Source organism: Ursus americanus, chromosome 15 (genome assembly GCF_024610735.1).
Source record: "Ursus americanus isolate L20-20 chromosome 15, mUrsAme1.1.p, whole genome shotgun sequence".
NCBI lineage: Eukaryota > Metazoa > Chordata > Mammalia > Carnivora > Ursidae > Ursus > Ursus americanus.
This window is the reverse complement of record NC_142141.1, coordinates 33869080-33885891: the sequence shown is the minus strand read 5'-3', so window position 1 is coordinate 33885891 and position 16812 is coordinate 33869080. Positions and strand designations below refer to the sequence as shown.

Here is a 16812-nt window from a genome sequence, read left to right as displayed (position 1 = left end):
GTAAATGGGCAGGACTATAGCAAGCTGCCTTATTTCAGTGACAAATATAGGACAGAATCACAAATTATGCAAAAGGCAAAATAATAAATAGGCCTCCCTTCCCTAGCTAAACCCCATCAACTTGCTTCTTGCTTCCTCAGAGAGGCTCATGCTGACCCCCTTGCCTAAATCATTCTTGTGAATACTGCAGTACTCACGAAACCTGGTTATTTTTCTTTATAGAACTTAAACCTTTACATTTATTTCTGTGTTTGTTTAAACCAGGAGCTCTGTGTACAGCAACGTATATGCAGCGGTAGCACCTGCCACAACAGGACCGAACACATACCAGTAATTTCTGAAGGAATGAGGTAGACACAAGGAGTGGTAGACAGTCTTTGTGGGAGAAACGAGGGCAATACGGCCCCGACCACAAAACAGCTGCCGCTGCCTAAGCCACAGTTGTAAATACCATAGTTAAAAACGTAGTCTTAAGGGTCCTAATGCATGTCAGCATATCTGGACAATCTAGCATAAAAATAAAGAATGCTTTTGTCCTAAGAAAGATACGTTACCTGAAAAAAGAGAATCCTAATAATCACTGAAGACTTTCTAGTGCATAAGCTAAATATAAAAATCCTAAAGTATTAACAAATTAAATCAAGGAACTTATTAAAAAGTATAAAGTCCACATGACCATGTAGGATACACCTCAGCAAAGCATTAGGAAAAACTCGTATGTGACAGATAGCAGAGGAAAAAAAGTACATGACACTCAACAATACATAACACCCATTACCCATTTCAACCATTTAAAGCTATTCCCTATAAAGTTCTTAACAAAAAGTATATACGTCACAGAAATTTAGTCTCATGGTGCGATTATCCACTAAGCTTTAGTGATATTATGTCTAAAAGCGGTAACTGTGTCACCTAAAAAGAAAGCGTGTACTTCTTTAGGCAAATTATGGGTGACTTCCAGCCTATCTCTAAATATTTCCAAATATTATTTCAGACACAACATGAAAAACTTTGGAAATCTGCTATGTTCTATTCTCTGAAAATTAAGTTATTTCTTCATAATAAGCCTCCCACTCATAATATTCTAAGAAATGGAGAAGCAGTAAATTCTGTAGGACTTAAAACCAGCGAATTGATTTCTTCCAGTATTAGCTTATCAGTCCAATCTTTTTTCTACTACCCCACACCTCTGCTCCACTCAGCAGCGTATGTGCCCAGTCCCCATCCACGTACCATGTCTTTCTTTGTTCATGGGGGTCCCCCAGTACACAAACATATGCATATCTAGGAATTCCTTCCTCCCCCTCTTCACTATTCAAAGGTGCTCTCTCCTCTAAGACCAAGTTAAAATTCCATTCTTCATGAAGACCATATGAGCACAACTTCCCTGACCACGTGGTATCACTGTGTTCCTAAAGTACTTTATGTTTTACAAAGCACTTTCAACACCATCACTTAATAAACAATTATTCTCACAAAAAGTCTATTCACTTAGTGCTCGGAAAAGTCCTCCAAGACTGGCACTACTTGCTCACTCTACTGAAGAGGAAACAAAGGTAGAGAGCAGCTATGGGACCAGTCCACAGGCACATGGCATTAATCCTGTGAAAGCCAGGAAGCTAGCTCTTCCAGTTACAAGACTAATGCTTTCCCAACTACCCCAATGTTGTCTCCCATTTCATTTTTCTCCAATTTTTCCACATATTTTTATCTTCTCTTCACTAATGAGTTCAGGGACCAAAGGGTAGATTCACCTGTATTCTCTACAACACCCAGAACATGGCCAGGCACACAGAAGGTGCTAATATCCCAGATTCTATCTACCTCATTTGTCTTACCTTCTCCAAGAGAAGTCTTGGAAAGCAGCAAAGAAAGCATTAAAGACATGAAAAGCAGGGACAAGAACTAGCATGCTGAAAATACATTTAAAAAAAAAAAAAAGAAAGAAAAGAAATGAAAACAAATCTTACCCTAAAACAAAAGGAGCAAATACCTTAATTCTTACTTCGTTCCAGCTTACCATTCCAGGTATAGAAATTACAAGAAATTCCACCACTAGGAGAATGGGAATATGGGTAGAAAGAACCAAGAGATTAAAATTCTAGGTAGAGCAGAAGGACTTTAAGACACTGGGATGTGTGAGGTTCCAGGACTCTGTGGCTTTAGAGAAAGGGGCTGGTCCGGAGACCAAGATCAGTCCATATAATAAGTCTATATAATGACCAAGGCACCATATAATGAGTATTTCAGGCTTCGTGGGCCATACAGTCTCTGTCATAAATGCTCAATTCTGCTGTTGCACTAAAGTCAGCCACAGATAATACGTAAACAAATGTGCATGTCTGCGTCCAATAAAACTATAAAAACTGGTTGCAGTTTGCCAAGCCCTGCATTACTTGGTCCAACCACTTAAAATCTGTCACATTTGTCAAATGTCCTTTTCACTTTCAGTCCTCTTTTCTGCCTAACTCAACCAGGAACCGTTATCACCCCAAGGCAGGCATTCATCCCCATTTACAGAGGCGGTTCTGGTTGTCATTATGACTTAGAGGCACTAGTGCCAAGGGTTCGGGGATGCTACCGTCCGGCAAGGCAAGGGGCAGTCCTGATCAACAAAGACCTGTCCTGTCCAAAATGCCAACAGCACTATTCCTGAGAAACAGGGCGGCCTCCCCCATCCCCGCCCTCCCACCCCGCAAGCTGCTTACATGATCACAAAGTACAAAGTGAGAAGTTCAGGGTAACACTGACCATCACTAGTTCTGTTTTCTCTTTTCATTAGGCAGCACCCATACACAGACACCCATACAAACATATACATGTGCAAACACAGGCACACAGATTTGAGGGCAAAAAAAAAAAAAAAATGTCCACTGCACCCCCTCAATGGTGCTGCTTTTATTTTGAAGGCTTTGCTAAGTGAAATGTGCTTTATGCCCACAGGACATGCAAAGGTTTAAAGGAACAAGTGAGTTGTTTCCCACCGGCTAAAAAGCAGCAGCAACGGCTGGGCCTTTACTTCACTACCGCAAGCCTCTTGAATTCCCTCGCCACCCCCCTTTTTCATTTCTCTCTGATACAGTTTTCCCGGCCTACAAACAAAGGGTGGCACCACCCAGTTCCTCCGTTTTGGGATCACAGGAAACTTGGCACCCAATAAATCAATGGTCTCTCCTAACTTCTCCAGCATATCTCTTAATTCAACTTTGGTTTGGAACAGACTGAACAGACACAGCCCTACTGCAGCTGTTGGATAGGAAGCATGGCAAGATAAAAACTTGGTTTAAAGTCACTATGGTTAATAAGTGACCAAAGTCTGATTCAGCCAGCTAAAGACACCCTTCACTGTGTGCTGGCCAGCTAGCGCGAGAAGGAAGCAGAGAGAATGGGCACAGGGATCGCACATGGGCAGGATGAGGTAAGCCCTACACCGCGGTAAAGAACAGCTGGTGATCAAGCCAAGCAAGTGAGCACACTCATTTATCGGACAGAAATGTCAAAGTGTTTAATTACTTTGTTCCCAATTAGATTTCTAATTTACTACAGCTTCAAGCTTAATGAGCTCTATAGTTACCATTTTGTTCATTTGACAAATATTTATTAAGCATCTCCTCTGGGCCAAGTAGTATTCTAGGTACTGAGGATGCAGCATTCAACAAGATATAAAATGACCCTACTATTTTTCTAGATCTTCCATTCTAGAATGTTTGCATGCAGGAAGAAGGCAGAGAAAGACAACAAACCTAAGTTAAAATATGATGAGTGCGATGATTAAAAAAAAAAAAAAAAAAAGAATGTGCAAGGGAGTGATGGGATGGCTACTCTGAATGTATGGTCAGAAAAGATCTCTCTAGAAAGGCATTTAGCTGTGATCTGACAAAAAGTGGTCAGCTAACTGAAGATCTGGAGAAAGTTCATTCCAGACAAAGGGAAGAGTCCAAGCCAAGGGAGGGTCAAACACCTCATGTTTTGAGGAAAGGAAAGGAAACCAGCACGGCTATAGTAGGAGGAGGAAGGGGAATGAGAGCCGCAAGACGCAAACTAAAGCCACAATCACTTAGGAACTAGCAGGCCATGGTATTGAGTGTGGCTTTAATCGCAGGTATGATGGGGAATCTGTAGAGACTGGATGCAACACACAGACATGATTTACATTTTGAAAAGATCAGCCAGGCCCAGGGAGGAGAATGGTCTGTAGAGGGGTAAGAACGAGCACAGGAAAGCCATTAGGAGACCACCTGAATGATCCAGGTAAGAGATGAGAGTAGATTAGATTAGGATGACAGCAATGAAAACAGAGGATAAAAAAAGATTTAGAATATGTTTAAAAAATAAAGTCAACCTAAGTGGATATGAGGAGGAAAAAAAGAAAAGAATCCAGGATGACGTCTTAGCTTGGGTTCCCTGGGAAACAGAGCTTGAGGCCTCAGCTTACCCTTTATGGGGGGCAGGATCCCAGGGAAGGAAGAGTGAGGGGTAAAAAGAGAAGTCAGGCAGGAAAGAGGCAGAATAAACACAAGGCATCTGCTAGGCTGGCAAGAGCTTCAAAAACAAACAGATGACTGCTGACTTGTAGACCTTCTTCAGAAGACTGTATAAAACCTGTGTGTCTTGGAAACTGTCTAGTGAAAGGAAGAAGGGAAAAGAATTGATCTGCCAGCTCCCTTCCTTACCCTGTCTCCCACCAAATTCTACCCCACACGGTTTTAAGCCCTCCCACTTCTTGGTGTGTGACCCACTCCCTCCAGAGCATCTGAAGGTCCAATCTGGCCAGTGTCTGGGTGTGATGGTCTGGGATCCTCAGCACCACGAACGCGGGCTGTAACAGCAGCAGCAGCTGCCAGGGCTTCAAGGCCAGAAGAACAGCATGAGGGGCAGGCAGTCAGCGGTGCCTGGGGCTGATTGGCTCTGAATTGGCACGGAACCCGGCGGAGCTGACTCCTGGCTTGCAGGCTTAAGTAACTGGGTAAATGGTGATGCCTTGTACTGACACGGGGAAGATTAAAAAGTACCAGATGTCTGCAAGAAAAATCAAGCGTTCTGCTTAGTACGTGTTCAATTTGAGATACTAATTAGACATCCACGTGGGCATAGAGTAAGCACTGGAGATTTAAGAATCTGGAATTCAGGCGGGAAGACAGCACTGCACACATACTTGGTCGTCATCGGTACAGAGAGGGTACTGAAAGCAGGAGACTACATAAGTTTAAGAAGGGAAAAAAGGATATAGAAAAGAGAAGAAGTACTTCCTAAATTCTGTGGCCCACCAATATGTAGAAAATGAACACAAGAAGAGGAAGCAAAGAAGATTAAGAAGTGGACAGTGAGACACAAGAAAAACCACGGGTGTGGTGCTGTAGATGAGAGAGCAGTGTATTTAGGAACCCGGGTCAACCATGCTGAACGATGACAGGTACAGTGAATGAGAACAGAGACATGATGACCAGAGGCCATCTAACCTTCACAAGAGTGGCTGCGGGAGACCAGTGGGAATAGAAACCGGACTGGAACAGACCCAGAGGATGATCCATCAAGAAATGGAGTTTGTGGTGAAAGGGGAGCGAAGAAATGGCAGGGCATGTGCAGGCAAGGGAAGCTTTTTCAACAGTTGTTATCAAGGTATGTTTGTACACCAGTGAGAAGAAACCAAAGAGAGGGAGGAACAGATGACATCGAAATGAAGATCACAGTCATTAAACAGATCCATGCTGACGTCAGCGAAGTGCGCGCCACAGCCGGACTGCCCTCATGTTCACTTGGTTACGTGTGCTTTTCTAGACAAGAGAGAAGATTCGTGGTAAATTCTAATTCTATTTCTGCTTCACACACATACACACTAATTCCCACAAGGCGATCAAATTAGCTACATAATCAAATATCACCATCTAGTGGTTGAAACCTTCAAAGCCAACATAGCAAAGTTGGGGACTCAACACTGTGACTCCTGAAAGGTGTATCTCAGGAACAATTTTAGAAAAAGGTGTCCGCACAAAATAACTCACAAAAATCTTAACATAACGTGAAATGTACCAGACACATACAAAACCCTAAAATATCTGAAGTACAGTTATTGAATGTTTCTGAGGTGCTAGGTGACATGTTAAGTTCTTTCACATGGACTTGCCTTTTAATCCCCCAGTAGTTTATGAGAGAAGTCTTACCATTCTACACATGAGGAAATGGACGCTTAAAAAGTTAACAATCTGCCAAAGGCTTACAGACAGACATGATAAAGCTAGGATCTGAACAGAGGCAAAATGACTTCGCAATCCACACTCTTAATCACTCTACTCACAATACTGTCCCTGTAAAGCATCAAAATTACTTAGTGTTTAGATAGAAGAGAACACCTGTTTTTGGTTACAAAGAATCATAAACACTAGAAGGTAGAACTTTACATCTTAAAACCCACTCAATTGCAAACCAAAGTTTTCTTAGAGTGGTTACTAATGAAGTAAACTGACAGCAGGAGACCATGATGCCAAAAACCTGTGCAGCCTTTTGAGGAAGGATGACATTAACACACTTGGATTGTGCTACATTTCATGTGTTCAGACCACACTCTAAGTGCTAAATGAAACTAAATGAGAAAATATTAAGTGCAAAAAAGACAGAAAGACAGAGGAAAGAAAGAGAAGGAAGGAGGGAAACGGGAGGAAGGAGGGAAGGAAGGAAGAAAATCACAAGGAGGCAAAAGCTTGTATGCTAGGAAGTAGAAGCAGCTCCCTCTTCTTCATCAACCTTCCTCCCTTCCTCCACCTCTAGCGATTCCTCCAGAGGCATCCCTAATTCTCTACCATTCTAATGATTAGTACTCATTCCAAGTTCAAAGCTGTTCCATATTTTGATGCATTTAATCCTCACCATCATTTTACAAAAAAAAAAAAAAAAAAAAAGGTGACATGATTTTTTACAACCTCTGGGATGCAAACTTGAGGAGGTGAGAGTCTAACTCGAGAATTGGCAATATGTGCAACTGCAAAATTCCCCTCCCCATTTCCAGACTGGGGACTTCTGCCACTGCTCCCAGAGCACAGGAAATAATTTAAAAGGTTCACACAGTGACTCTTGAGACCATGATCCAAGCTGAAATCAAGAGTTGGATGCTAAACCGACCAAGTTAGTCGGGCGCCCCTGATTTTTTTTTTATCAAATTTATCGAGTATAATCTAGATGCCAAAACATGTACCCATTTTAAGCATACCCTTCAATGAGTTTTTACAAATGTACACACCCATGTAAATACCACAACCATTCATAATAAAGAACATTTTTATTGACCCAAAAAGTTCCCTAGGCCCTTTCGTAGTCAACCCACCCCAATTTCTGGTTCTAGACAAACACTATAGATTAGAGTTCCATTTAGGGATTTACATAGATGGAATCAGACAGGATGCCCTCTTTCTGACTTCTTTCCAGAGAACATAATGATTTTTGGATGCACCAATCACTTCATCACTCAACAGAACTGTCACTATAGATTAGTCTTTAGAGAGATTTACATAGATGAAACAGATAGTATACACTCTTTCTGATTTCTTTCTCTGAGTATAATAATTTTTGGATGCATTCATCATTCCCTTTCATTGCTCCATAGGATACTACCAGATGGATACACTACAACTTATTTATCCATTCACCTGTTGATGGACATTTTGATTGCTTCCACTTCATGGCCACTATGAGTAAGACTCCTAGGAACATTGTTAGATAAGTCTTTGAGTGAATATATGTTTTCCCTTCTCCCGAATAAATATCTAGGAGGGAGCAGACTGCTGGATTGTGTGGTGAGCTGTATGTTTAACTTTACAAGAAACAGCCAGACTGTTTTCCAAAGCAGTAGAACTATTTTACATTTTCATGAACAATGGCTTGAAAGTTTGAGTTGCTCCACATCCTCGCTTGGTATTGTCAGTCTTTTCCATTTTAGCCTCCTAGTGGTTATGTGGTAGTATGCTGTGGTTCTAATTTGAAGTTTTCTGGTGATTAATCATGCTGAGCAGCTTTTCATGTGCTTACTGGCCATTCATGTATCTTCTTCTGTAAAGCTGCAGGTCAAACTTTGTATCCATTCTTTAACTGGCTAGTGTCTTGCCACTGAGCTGTGCGAGTGCCTTATGCAGTCTAGGAAAACCTCCTATGTCAGATATATGCATTATAAATATTTCTTCCGGTCTGTGGCCTGAATTTTCATTTTCTTAGTTATGCGTTTTGATAACCGGATGTTTTAACTTTGATCAACTATCCCATACATGTGAGTCATTTCTGTACCTTATATTCTTTTCATGATCTGTAGATGTCTATTCCCACACTAACACTATTAAGGCATGGCATTCAAGAATGTGCTAATGAAATAAAGTAGTGTACGTTCTCTACGTAATTTTTGGTCCATAAAAGTCTTCTGGCCAGCCTAGATTCTTTGCATTTCCATATGAAGTTTAGGATAAGCTTGTCAATGACTACAAAATCAAGCCTGCCGGGATTTTGATTAGAATTTCATTACCTTTACAGCTTCATCTGAGAGTCTGATAGGTGCCACCAATTGTTTTACGTGCTGAAGATAAGAGTAGAAAAGGCCCTACCGTCTTAGAGTCCACATTCCTACAGAAGAGATATAAATAGCATACAAACGAATAGCTAAATAAGTGTGTAAGGTAACTTCAAAAGGGGAGAAGTGCTAACAATTAAAAGAAAGGCTGATATGATGAAGATAAAGGGGAACTGGGGGTACTACCTCCAACTGGGTGCTCAGGCTCACGGAGATGACCACATGTGAGCAGAGATCAGAAGGACAAGAAGAGAGACGTGGGAAAAGAGAAGATAAGAGCTTTTCAGACAGAGCGTCACAGGACAAAGTTGTATAAGAACAGTGTTGTGTTCAAAAATACAAGGAAGGCCAGTGTGGCTAAAATGCAGTGATAATGAGAATGTTTAAAGATGAAGTTGAGGGGCGCCTGGGTGGCTCAGTCATTAAGCGTCTACCTTCAGCTCAGGTCAAGATCCTGGGGTCCTGGTATCAAGCCCCGCATCAGGCTCCCTGCTCAGCAGGAAGCCTGCTCCTCCCTCTCCCACTCCCCCTGCTTGAGTTCCCTCTCTTGCTGTCTCTCTCTCTCTGTCAAATAAATAAGTAAAATCTTTAAAAAAAAAAAAAAAGATGAAGTTGATTCAGAAGACAGGCACTTATCTTTTGCAGTGTGTTTTTTTTTAATTTAGCTTCACTATTCCTCCTTATATTATTTTTTATTCCTCATATTATTTAAATCAAGTTTAATATTATCTTAGGTCTTTTTAAACTATTATTTCTATTTAGTTTTGGCACAGAGTAGCCAAACTGTTCAATCCCACTAGATTCCTTTTAATCTGTTTAGTTATCTTCTAAAGCTGTGTATATATTACTGCAAAACAAATGCTAACCAGCAAAAAAACTCCATCATTTCACAGTGTTCTCCATTCAAAATAAAGCATCCAACCCAGCTGATTTCGGTGAAATGACTCAACGTGTTGACATGCAGGCAGAAAACAAGAGCTATTTTGTTTATCTACAGAGTTGCTATCTCCCTTGTACCACAGGAAATTCAGAGGGACTCCCACGGCAATAACTGGATAGCTTTTCCCTCCTGCTCACTAGTGTGGTCCAGAGAAAAAGGCAAAAACAAAGTTAATGAACTTTTAACAGGCATTTACAGGAATTTCTAAAGATGTTTTATCGATGTTCTGAAAACGATTTCATAAATGTGGAAAATTTATAGTGGGTTTTCTTCTGACTAAGAACGGTCAATCTTACAAAGTTCTACAAAAGACAATTTTAATGCCTAAAAAACCACAAGTAGAATTCAGAATGTAGTATTAGGCTGCGAAGCTGTTAATTGGCCTTGTTATTTATTTTCCATCATTCATCTCCATTTTGAGATGCTAATATACTATAGTTTAGGCACCATTTGATGTTTTATATTAAAATACATTTTAAAAGATTACTCCAGGAATCAAAAATAAAAACAGACCTAGAAACCAAAATGTTATTTCCTCAACTCTGACTCATTCATGACAAAAATGACTAACAAGGAATCTTATACCCACCCTGACCAATTTTAATTAAGGAAGAAGAAAAAAAGAACAAAGAGAAAAAAACTGTTTTTTGTTCAGTACTACTTTTAATTTCCCAAATTTTTCATTACCACATGGAAGATACCAGTCAAAGGCACACAGGCCTGATTTTAGATCTCTCGATGATCTGAAGAGTATTGTCCTAAACACAGACCTATTCAGATACTACTCCTGCTGACCATACATCTATCTTCTCAAAATCATATCCTTAGTGCAATAAAAAAACAATACTCCTCGTGTTGATTGGTACAATTCTCTTAATATATTTCCTTCACCAAGGATAAATGTTTCGAGATTCTTTAAGATTTTACTTATCTATTTGAGAGATGCAGAGAGAAGGAGTGTGCAGGAGCAGAGAGAGGGAGAAGCAGACTCCCTGCTGAGCAGGGAGCCTGATGCAGGGCTCGATCCCTAGACCCTGAGATCATGACCTGAACCAAAGGCAGATGCTTAACTGACTGAGCCACCCAGGCGCCCCCATGTTTCAAGATTTTTATTAAAATATGACTTTCAGCAGATTTTAAACACAGCAAACAGACTGAGATAGGCATGATATCTTTCAAATGGCTGCACTGAAGACAACCTGATGTTACTCCTCTCCCAATATGATACAATAGGAAGTACAAACCTGACTATTAAATACTCTTGCCAAAAAGTCAACCAGAATCTAAATCAAATCCGCACACCTCAGTTTACGAGAAACACATGAAATACAGAACAAGTTAAATGACATCCATTAGGGAACAATCAAATAGAAAATTGGTCTAGCCTCTTCAAAAAAGTCAATATCATGGGGGATAAAGTAGGGGACCTAAGTAGACACTAAAGAGATGTAACAACCAAATAAAATGTGTGAACTTCGACTGGATCCTGAGTTTAAAAAAAAACAAACTGTAAAAGACATTTTGATGAAAATTAGTAAATATGGACTGCATATTAGTTTACAAAATTGTTAATGTTCACAGGTTTGATAGTTACGGTGTTCAGTAAGAGAATATCCTTTTTTTTTTAAGTAGGCTCCATGCCCAACATGGGCTTGAACTCATGACCCAGAGATCAGGAGCTGCCCACTTTACTGACTGAGCTAGCCAGATGCCCCAAAATATCCTTATTCTTATGAGAAGCATGCTAAATTCAGACAGAAGTGTCATTATGTCTACAACTTACTTTCAAACATTACCAAAAAAAACTGTAAATTTATAATTACATGTCAGTGTATGTATATGTATGTATAGAAATAGATAAATAAAGCTATTATTAAGAATTTTTTATCTAGCTAGAGGGAATACAGGGATTGAACTATTATTTCAACTCTAATACAGATTTGAAATTTTTCAAAATAAAAATGTCCTTCTCCACCTCTAGGTTATAAAGATAACCTTCCATATTTTCTTTCATTAACTGTGTAGTTGTACATTTCACACTGAGATTTTTTTTAGCTCTCTAGAGTCCATCTTTGTATGTGGTATTAGACACAGATCATTTTCTTTTCCTGTATAGAGAACTTCTATAGCTTTCTCTATAGAATCTACTAACCAATGGGTCCGGTCCCCACTGATTTGTGAAAGAATGATTTTTGGGTCCACTGAAGACCTAACCAGAGACACGGGTAAAGGAACAAGAACACAGGAAAAAAAAGGAAAACAGAAAAGGGTAAAGGGTGAACAGCAGAAGTATAAGAGCTTAGCTGAGGAAGGGCTGAGGATAAATGAAACTATTGTCAAATTCCTGTGCACCAACCATACTTATTGAAGTATATAAAAGCCAATGGAAAATGATAACTGAACACCTTTAAAAAAAAAAAAAGTATGCCCTCAAAGCCCTTCAGGAAACACCTAATTTGGCTGGTATATAACAACACAAGGAGAACGTTCCCAGAAATTAAACTATCTCCTACCAACCAAGAACTTGGAATACATTTTACTTAGCATTTACTCTTCTTCAGACAGAACAAAAATGACGGCAAAGCAGACATTCCAAACATCTTAAAGACTCTTCTACTAACTTTCAGACTCCATGGGAATGTTTAAAGGTGTCTTTAAAATTTCTTATTTATTTGATCAATTTAGCACCTAGATCAGATTTTTAAAACATGACTTTATAGAATTCATAACTCTTCATCTCATTACTGACAGAAATGTAAACCGTTCTCTATAAGAAAACTCAAAACACATACCTTTTATTTTCAGCCAAACTGGCTCCTTCATCCTTCAGCTGCTTACTTTTCTCAGCACAGCCCTCAAAGAGAATTTCTTTCCTACGTTTAATGGCATGAAGCCAGTTCCCGTCTTCATTCTCAACTACATCCTTCTCATCGGCAGCTTCAGCTTCAAACTGCTGGGAAGTGACCTTTGAGACCTTCTCGCCAATTTTCCTCTTCCATCCAAAGGAAGCCATTCTGGGAAATTACAACGAAACAGCTTTAAAATTCAAACTTGGGCTTTTATAGAAGTTCTCCAAATAACAGGTGAAGAAGGGATAACAGAATCAGACTGTCACCACTTTTTAAACTCCTAACTAAATAGTGGATCAAGGCAATAATCAATGAAGGGTGCTCACATCATAATGAAAGCCAACGGGACAGTATCTCCTGCTGGAAGGGCCATACCACCTACGAAGTACCTATGAAGTCAAAAATTAATCCTTAATCAGATCAAGCCTACCAAACTCTACCAGTTTATAAGAAACCTGGGACGTAGATGAGCACGCTAGATGATGCGTCCGAGATGAAGACAGCAAATAACATAAACTGAAGAAAAATAAAACTGGTGTCTTCAAGACATAAACTTCCAGGAAAAAAAAGAGAGAAAGAGGGAGATAAAAAGAGCCTTCAGAGACGTACGAACCAAATATAACATATGCATCTTGTTTAGCTCTGGATTTTCAAACAAGCTAATGGGGAGGAAGTATTTATGAAATAATAGGGAAAAACCAGAACACTGATTTGGTATTTGAGGATACCAAGGAATTATTGCCATTGTTTAAGGTATGATAATACTATTGTAATTATGTTTATAAAAAGAATGCTTATCTTTTAGGACTATATACTAAAATATTTCATATGAGATTAAATGATACCTAGAAATTGTTTCAAAGTGATCACCAGGGGTGGGGGTGCAATAGAGAAGAAATATAGATGAAAACATTGCTCTGGCTGATAATAAAGTTAGGTGATACGTACACAGGATTTCTTGTACTTTCCTTTCTTGTACACGTTTGAAATTTTCCACAATAAAAACGTTTTTAAAAGAGTCAAACTTGGTAAATAACTTCATTCACAGAACTATCGGGTGAATCTAAAAGATAACAAATGTTAAACTGTTTTGTAAATCAGCAATGATACACAAATGTAAAGGATAAGAAAGAAAGGACAACTGATGAAACAAAATTAAAGAAAACCACAGAAGCATTCAAAAGTATTTATTTAGAAAATGGATTTACTGAGGGATCCAAAAACTCTTACTAGTTACATGGATGAGCTTAAAGACACTGAGGAACTCCTGGAATTGTATATAATTTTTTTTATGTTTGTGTGAATTCTGAAGAAGAGTGTCTAAGCTTTCATTCCATTCTTAAGGGAGTCTATAACCCTGAGGTAATTATGATCAACTGAGTAATCAACTAGGGGGATAAGGAAAAGCAATGAAGGACAGGTCTTTATAAAACTATCAAAGAATGGGCATTGTGGGAGTAAGGGAGAGAGATGAAATAATGAATACGTTCTAGCAGATGTCAAGGTCTTCATCACAGACGCACATGGCTGAAATAAAACAGAAGTAATCAATAGAAGGAAGGGGACAAAAAAGTAAAAGGGACTATGAAGTTATTCACATGGAAAGGCCGAAGATAATGACAGAACTTGAAGGGGTAAGCAAATTACAGGTCATGTGCTTAAATTCCCAATGAATACAAGGAAGTTTCAATGAATTGTAGCAATCAAGAAATGCACAGGCAGATAAAGGTGAACCACATGCTCTCCACTGGAGCAGGGATTATTCAAAAAGCCCAGAGGAGTGGGGCGCCTGAGTGGCTCAGTCGTTAAGTGTCAGCTTAGGGCGTGATCCCAGGGTTCTAGGATTGAGCCCTGCATGGGATTCCCTCCTCTGCTGGGAGCCTGCTTCTTCCTCTCCCACTCCCCCTGCTTGTGTTCCCTCTCTCACTGGCTGTCTCTCTGTCAAATAAATAAATAAAATCTTAAAAAAAAAAAAAAAACCCAGAGGAGTAATGTATTATAAGCTATACTAGGGAATTAGGAAAATGCCAAACTCTCTCCCCAGACCCATTATAATATAGGAGAACGAGTTTCCTATGTTTGAAGAGGACTATAAGTAACTTAGGGAATGAACCAAGAAATGGCTCAAAATGAAGTGTGGTTACTATGGAACAGAAGGCCAGAGGCACAGACTGAAGACAATGTAAGAGAATAAATCATTAGGAAGGTCTCATAAGATATCAGGATAAGATATCTAGATAAGAACTCTTGTGTTTATGATTGTCCCTAGGACAAGAATGAGGACGACTGCATTTTCCGGCTTCAAGTTTCCAAATGGAACTTTGTTTCTAAATCAGCAATGTGAGGAACCAGGTAGTGTGGGAACCCGTTAACAGAGGAAAACCTGGTGTATTTACTTAAGGCAAATTACATTAGAAATCATTGGTCAAGTCTACATATTATTGGAAGTAGGGGTTAAGGTGAAGAGGAAAGGAAAAAGGAACAGAGAGATGCATATACATTTTTAAAAAATTAATAGGTACCCAGACTCCCGTTACTCTCCCCCATCCTCCAACCAAAACCATTGCTCTCAGTGTCAAAGACAGGGACAGGCTTAAGACTCCACATGGTGGTTCTCAACCATGTATGAAAAAGTCACACATAACAGTGCCTCAGGTGTCTCTGCCATCTTCCTCCACAAATCCTGTAAGCTCTTCTAGAGATCAGAGGTTGTGGAGGTCAAGAGAGAATGACGTTACAGGGGTATAACAGGCCTGATGACCGCTAGTAACTGACAAGTCTACCAAAAAGAGCTCTATTTCTAGAGCAAAAAGAATACATTCCTCTCAAACAAGAGTTAATGCCGAGTGAAAAGTACAGGCAAGTTCAGGGATAGGAGGAAAAGGTAATGGATTTCCTACCCCTAAGCTTCGCATTTCCCAGAGGAACAGGCAGCTAGTCATCTGCTCCAAGTAAAGGGAAAAGAAATAGTTTGGAATACTTGAGAAGAATAAAAAAGTTCCAAGACAGTCACTATAGAGAATGGGAAAATAGGAGAAGCAACAACAAGGGATGAATAAAGATAGCAAACAGTATCAAGGGCCCACTCAGGTTAAAAAGCCTGAATCTGTTACCAAGGCCATTAGCACAGCTTTGTATTTTCTTCAAAACTGTCTGGAGACCACAAGAGTGTAGTCAATACACTCCAGAATAAGTGCTATTAGAGAGTAAACAAGGGATACTATGACTTCAGTGGAGACACTTGAGGCTTCCTGGAGGGGAGGCTGGTAAGTTAAAAATAAAAGTTAGCCAGGCTTAACAGGAGGTTGAGTCCTAGGATATATGCAAAACAGTCTCTAGCCTGAAACACTTAACACTCAGAGTTGATTAGGGTATCTTAACTACTACTAGTTTATTGTTCCTCTAAGGTTATCTGAATGTCAAATTAAAACTTCTTATAAATAAGGCTTTCCTGAATCTATAGTTAGATGCAAAAGGCACCAACATCCTAGCCTCTACGTTTTTTCACCTGGATAAGAAGTCATATGGGTAAGTCATAATCATATAGATTTCACGTTAAACTCATGAAACAACACAAATTCATTTTATACAGACTTATATAATGAACACCATGAAAACTCTACACAACAAAGTTGTGTTCTAAATTCTTCTGCTTCTGATCCTTACAGTAGGCATTCAGTTACTGGGGACGGCTGGACATTTCACCCAGCCACAAGCCGAGAATGCCTGTCTTCACTGCATCGGAGCATGCAGCACCTAAGACGAGAAACCACCACATGAACACCATTAGGAAATCGAAACCGCATCCTTCGGGTACCGGGATGTATTCAGAGGTAAGAAATTCAAGAAGCAATTTACCCGAAAATGTCACCGCAAGAGAGAAACCTGTATTAGCAAGTTCCCCGTGCGAAGTTCATAAAGGCTGCCCTGGACGTCACCCGCGAGTCCAGCAGGCAGTCCTCAGCTTCAGACACCCTCATCGCGGGGTGGGACGCAAGCTCGGTTCCGCTCCTCCCACCCCTAAGGGAAGGTCAAAGCCGCACCGGCCGCCGTGGAAACGCGGAAGCCGCTCCTGACGCAGGCGTAAGGGAGGGCCCGACCCCCTAGAACTGCTTGTCTCTAGAGACCAACCTTAGTGTCCCGGCTCTGCCACACCCCTCTTGGGTGTCAACTCCGACGTCTGAAGGTCCTTCCTCTCCTAACCACAAGATCCACCAGCCTCGTTTTCCTCCTCTTCCTCCGGCTTCCTCCACGGTCAGCGTAAACCCCGGTTACTTGATCACCACTCCCCGGGTCCCGTGTTTACATTGTGCTTGCCCTTTACCCGCCGGAAACGGAAACTAACTGCCCGACCTCCTACCTGCCCGCCTTTGGTACCAGGTCTCCAAAGAAACTGGCCTGGCCTACCCGGGCATCGGAACCCCGCAGAGAGACAGGCAGGGAAGAGGTACCTCTCAGAGGCCTTGTAGTTGCCG

The 16812-nt window shown here is 40.4% G+C and overlaps 1 protein-coding gene across 5 annotated transcripts in view; it reads right to left on the bottom strand.

Annotated features, from left to right (window-relative positions):
* Positions 1-16812, bottom strand: part of TTC33 (tetratricopeptide repeat domain 33) — a 37558-nt gene extending 20746 nt beyond the window's left edge. For 2 of the 5 annotated variants that reach the window (XR_006777655.2, XM_045787327.2), the window contains exons 1-2: positions 16469-16808; positions 12281-12502 (exon numbers count right to left, since the gene is read on the bottom strand). Coding sequence is in view for 4 of the 5 variants with exons in the window: in XM_045787327.2 (XP_045643283.1) it covers positions 12281-12501 (221 nt within the window). In the remaining variant the exon portion in view is untranslated. Of the gene's footprint in view, positions 1-12280; positions 12503-13285; positions 13401-16195; positions 16397-16468 lie in introns of those variants that run through there. The other 3 variants (XM_045787330.2, XM_045787329.2, XM_045787328.2) reach the window with 3 other exon arrangements.